General features: G+C 38.2%; 1 protein-coding gene across 1 annotated transcript in view; it reads right to left on the bottom strand.

Annotated features, from left to right (window-relative positions):
• Window positions 1-124: 124 nt before the first annotated feature.
• Window positions 125-6,000, bottom strand: part of RASSF3 (Ras association domain family member 3) — a 50,723-nt gene continuing 44,847 nt past the window's right edge. The window contains exons 2-5 of the mRNA XM_042816334.1: window positions 5,806-5,913; window positions 4,449-4,716; window positions 3,395-3,510; window positions 125-3,072 (exon numbers count right to left, since the gene is read on the bottom strand). Coding sequence (XP_042672268.1) covers window positions 2,923-3,072; window positions 3,395-3,510; window positions 4,449-4,716; window positions 5,806-5,913 — 642 coding nt within the window. The 3' untranslated portion in view covers window positions 125-2,922. The remainder of the gene's footprint in view (window positions 3,073-3,394; window positions 3,511-4,448; window positions 4,717-5,805; window positions 5,914-6,000) is intronic.

The raw sequence follows: 6,000 nt of genomic DNA, 5'->3' as shown, positions 1-6,000 counted from the left end.
ACATGCACACAGACACTACATCTCCTAACCATGACCCAGTGCCACAGAGAAGCCTCATCCAGTATCCAACCATCACAACACGAACTCCAGATCATGGGAAAATAAAAACGTACCACAAAGCAAAGTATTGCCAACTTCAACTTTAATAATGGAACCATCACTTGCCATTTCATTAATAACTTTTAGGGGAATAAAAACTTCCCTATAAAAATAAAACTAAGCTTGTCAAAATTATAAATAGTTTAATGCTTGTTTGTCTTTAAAGACATATATTTTAATGTTTCCCTGCATTCCCCTCCTCCCACCCCCCCTTCCCCAACCATCTGATCATTCTGGTACCATCACATATAGAAATGAAAACAGTTCTGCAACAAAAGCTTTGACAGTTTAATTTGATGCTAAAATTAAAAAGAGAAAAGGTGGCCAGGGATGACCATTACTTTTCTTTAAATTAAAGCTGTTGTAATTGCCAGTGTGTAAAAAATAATAATAATAATAATAATAATTAACCCCACACATGACATCTTACAATAATTAACCATGGACTAAGACAAAATATAGTAAGCCGTTTTGGTTCTTGCCCCTTCTCCCCCAATTCAAAACTCATAGTGCATACAACACTGATTGAGGTTTTTGGCTGAAGTAAATGTAGATGTGCCCACTTAAAAGACTGATAGTTCAGTTCAAGTAAAAACAAAATTCACATATTTTTATACTCCACATTTAGACTCAAACAGTGTTTAAATCTGAGCAACAAATGGTTCAACATTAACAGCGATTATGTAAAGATTACATCGTTACGAGCAGGCATATAAATAAGTAGATGTTAACAGAATACTCATGGACATGCTGCTGCTTCATAGAAAAAACAAACCGTAACAAAACAGAAAAGCATTCCCTGAACCATTATAAAGTGTCTCACTTGAGGATAATGTTACTAACTCACACATGCACTACAATGTTACATGTGAAATTAAGGAGAAAAAAAAACAAAAACAAGATATGCCATATAGATACTTCATAGTTAGTCCTACTTTTAATTTCTCTTAACACTTTAAAACATTATGATTGTCAAATTCTTTTTTTTTTTTTTTTTTAAACCAAAAAACACCTGTGAAGAGTTTCAAAAAAGAAGCCTAAGGAAAGGAAACAAAGGCACAGTTACATCAAATTAAGGTGATGACCAGAAGCATCGTGGAGTTTCACACAGTATCCATTAGATGTCGCCAAAGTTCTAACAATTCCTTGGGAATTCAAAATGAACATCCTAGGAGCAGAGGAAAAAAACCCACCCAAACAAAACGAAACACAACTCACCACCAACTTCTGCAGTTCCTCAGCCTATAGCACTTCCCCCACCTCACCTCCATTATGTACAGCTCATTTCCTCTCTGGCGTGGTAATGACTGGATTATGGGCTACCTGACCTGCCTTATGCCTCTATTGCACTCCCACTTCTTTGGTTTCTTTCCAGCGTGCTTTTTAGATAAATAACTCTGAAAGAACCACAATTTTATTTACAATAAAGTAAAATGTTTTCTTGCTACATTTTTCCTACATTTAAATCAAGTAAATCAGCAGTCTACAGAATTTGGTAATCAGGTGTTCAATTAAGGATTTGAAAAAATATGAGAGAGAAAATCTTCCAATTACTAAAAGCAAGAGTTGCTAGGATTGGTCACCAACACAGTTAGTATAATTTAATTTTCTGTTATGCTGGAAACATGAATGAGAAACTCTTACTTCCTTTGCCTGACTGAGCCTTTAACAGATGAGGAAGCAGATGAAGCTGTTTTTGTCTCTCAGATACGACAATTCAAGATTATCTAGCCTAAAAATGGACTGCTGAGCCAAAGGAAAGTTCTGACTTACAACAAAGACCAAACGCATCTGTAGTTATAGCTTGGATCTTAAACACTCACTAGGATGGGTATTTCTCACAGAGTTTTACCTTAGGTAACATCCGCATTTCAGAATTCAAGTAAGCAGCCACTTGGTTAGCCTTGCTGCGCTTCCCAACCCCCCATTACACATTTATGGAACTAGCTTCTCCAATTGTGACCTCTGTGCAGCTCCACTTCCATTCTTATTCAGCTTTTGCCTCTTTTTCCTTCCCAATTTTTCTATCATCTTTATTTCTTTTCCAGTGTGGATTTATGAAATTAAGAAGCCCTAAAACTTAGTCACAATATTACAACATCCTAAAACTTTACTCTTGTAGAATTAGTATTTTAACTTTCCTCTGCATAAATACTATTTCTATTTAAAACCAGTCCTTCTCCATCAGCTATTACACTTTTCCTGCCCTAACTCTAACCCTCTCTTCAACTTTCTCCTTACCTTCTCTGGGAAGACTACCTGAAAGCCTTCCACAAATTTCACAGAACAAAACATAAGGTCTCATATGCCTTCCATCTATAACAGTTCTCTCACAAATTATACAGTAACTATTTGAAACCAGAAAGGTAGTGCAAATCAATTTCATCTCAAAGATAGTGCTCCAACTGATTATTTTCCAGATAGATTTATTCATTTTTTAAACCAATCAATTTGCACCTCCTTACTTGTAAAGCTACCATTAAAGCAAAGAAGAAAAAAAAATAATCTTATTTCATAGCATCCTAGTAAATTGATTACAGTTTCACAGTTTGCACCAAGATTACTTGGAAAACTCTCTAGGCACACAGAGGGTTGCAAACTGATGTACAAACATGCAGAATCCCTTACACTTGTGGGTGCGAGATGCTAAGTGACCTGGCTTATGGAACTAAGTCTATAGCAAAATTCAGGTACCCTAGCATCACAAAACAGCCTTCTGAATAAAGAAAACTACTCTTTGCTGCTCTTTTGTACTTTGGGTTTGGCATGCTATACTGACATTTGGTAGTGTGCATTTTTCCTGAGTGTGCTTTGGCCCCCTTTTTAACCAGGTTTCCACACCCCACCAAGGGCTTCTTCAAGTTTGTCCCTGTAAGCTGCGTAACGCTTCTTTAAGATTTGCAGTTGCTCGTTCTCCTCTTTGTCCAGTATACGCAAGAAGTTTTGCAGTTCAGGAAGGCTGAAAGCTTCCCACTGTAAAGACAGAGAGAAAATGACAGATGAAATAACAGGAAATGCACAAAGCATTTATATACACACAGCATCAGGCACCCTACTCGCAAATCTTACCAATCTGAAAACATTTAACTCTTTTATGCTGTTTTCTGTTCTGAAAGCCCTAAAACAGCAGGCCAGCCCAACCACAGTCTAAACCCTTATAAAAAGCACAAAATAACTATCAATGAGAAGAAAAAAACAAAGCGTCCCAAAAAACCAGATCATCACGTCAGCGCAGATCAAACAGGATCCCACTCATCCACGACGTTAAAGGACCAAAAAGCGGAGTGTAACATACCATGACCTCTCCAGTCTCGTGCTCACGTAGAACAAAACTGAGCATTTCTGTCCTGGGGCCTGCCACCAAACGCAGGTAGAGGGGATGTTCTCTGTCGGACAGCTTGCATATATAAACTGCAGGAGAAGTGACAGAAATTAACCATCTTCAGTAACGATGTTTGACATGTTTTGAATGATTAATGCTGGCCAACGTTAGAGATTTGCAGAGATCTGCACCTGTAGCCACAAATTTACACATTCTTCAAGCTCTTTTTGAACAAACGAGCTTTAGGGATGGCAGCAGTACAAGGCTAAAATCAAATATGAATGAAGCGGCTTCTAGTCAACACAGGATCTGAATGTATGCGGGGGTGGGAGGAGGAAATACAACACAGCTCTGTAGCTATAAATAAGTATTTAAAACATCACAGCTGTGGTATCATCATTCTGAAACTCTTTTTTTTCCAGACAGCCAGAAACATCTGAGCTCCTGAAACCACTGTCAATATCTGCCTACAGAAGGCAGACTCTTAAATGTACTAACACAACGCTGGCAAAAAGTGTTTTTCCACTGAAGATAACTTCTGCATCTTCTGGATTTCCAAACACGATATACACCTAACTTTTTTGTCAGATGGTTCAGAGAGCATCCCATGCACCAAGTATCACACGCATGCCCACAATGCTCATCACTCAATAGCTGCCTGTCCGAGCAGGGACCGCAGGTATTGCTGACATGAGGGTTTCTCTTTAAAACACCGTCCTGTAATTCAATCTCACAGGTCTGTAGTGTTGAAATTTAGAGCCTGATAAAGGGGGCACTTTAAATGAACACACTGCACAGCAAGGGAGATCCACACAGATGCTTCAGTGGGTTCTCCTGACTTTTGTGAAATATCCCCACTGCACTGACTCAGTTATTGCACATGCTACTTTTCCAAAGAAAAAAAGATAAGAGTGACAAAGACTGCCACCTCCCTCCATCTGTTTTTCTTCCACCCTGTTTACTTCAAGTGCTCCTCTAGCATAGATCCCCACACATCACTTTGTCACCCAAATGTCCTAAGTCTAACCTTGGTCTTCCTTGTGACAGCGTTTGTAAAGTGCAAACTTTGCAGGGTTGTCAGCAACAAAAAACTTTTTGAGCAAGGCCTCAATAACTTCACGGACAGTATTGGTGCTGCTGATGTGAAGTGTATTCACACAGTCGTTCGGCAGGTAAAAAGCAGTTTCGTTATTGCTGTGAGCACACGTTCCCTGGCCAGGAGAAGACTGCACAGTGATCGGTCTGCATAGTTCCATCTGAACTTTGATGAAGCCAGTGTAAATCCCATTTGAGTTCTGCAACAGGAAGAGAAACCGCAAACGCTTAAAATCAGCAGTGAACAATTGTGACCTATCAGTGGAGGAGGAAAACCGAAGAGTGAGAGATCGCAAACGCCACTGTAACACACGACACCTCCTAGGAAAGATTCCCTTTCAATAATTCATATTACTCAGCAGGAATACCAGCAGGAATAAAATTACTACCTGCCTTAACAGTAACAGCTGAGCTCTGCATCTATTAGATCTTGACTACAAAGTATAAAAGTCCGTTAGCATGTATTTCTAACTATATATTTGAGGAGTAAATAAAGAAATTAATCTCCCTACTTGTCAGCTGCACTTGTCAAATTATTTTATAGCATTTAAATGCTCAAATCTTGTTGCAATTCAAAAATAAACAGAATAAATGTTAATCTAATGAGCATTTTCAATTATTTTTCCTGACTGCATCTGAAGGAAAACAGCAAAATTGTTCACACGTTACTGAGCTAGAGAACTTGTGAATGTGAATGTTATTATGGTCTGGAGAAGGTCAGACTGAGCCCTGGACCTGACACATAGTACTTGGAAATTAGAAATCTATCTGCATTCAGTTGTCCATATAACGTGCATGGAAAGGGCAGCAGTAAGAAGTCTCCTTGTGCTGAAAACCTATAGGACTGCTCTGAGCATTAAGTCTCCTGTAAGAAATATTGCAAGTTCTTGCTTCTCTCAGTTGTTTGTGAATCTGTTAAAGAGATGCTTGAAAAAACATTTATAAACCCAAACAGAATGAATATGTTCTTGTTTACCAGCTGAAGGGTTTTCATCTGACAAACTGACATCTTGGTGTTAAAGCGGAATTTAATCTTAAATGCATTTCAAACGACACTCAAATTTGCCTCTTCTACAATTTGTTTCCATTCACATAAAAAAGTGACATGAATAAAAATATTCCAGATGTAAGATTTATTTGCAGATCTAAGAAAAAGCCTTCTACAGAGTCATTAAACCAGGCATGGGTTTGCACATAAGATGCTAAGAATAAAATGATTCATTATTCACTACTAAGTTACCGTGCAATTGCTCCTATTGTAAGTTACAGAAACCCTATGCAAAACTTACCAAGGTCATCTTCAATTTATCAGTGACAGATGAGTTATAGCTTTGTATCTTCTCTTTAACTTCTTCTTTACTGAGATAAACATGTGGTTCAGTCTCCTTCTGATCATCCTTCAACAACAACAGCAGAGAGTGGTTTTAGAAAACAAAATAAAGAACACTTCTCTTACGATGAGGGATCTGAGCCTTCCCAGTCTG

Source organism: Centrocercus urophasianus, unplaced genomic scaffold (genome assembly GCF_019232065.1).
Source record: "Centrocercus urophasianus isolate 14NV4802_14NV808 unplaced genomic scaffold, USGS_Curo_1.0 seq_15, whole genome shotgun sequence".
NCBI lineage: Eukaryota > Metazoa > Chordata > Aves > Galliformes > Phasianidae > Centrocercus > Centrocercus urophasianus.
Note: the sequence above shows the minus strand (reverse complement) of the source record. Positions and strands in the feature narration are given on the sequence as shown.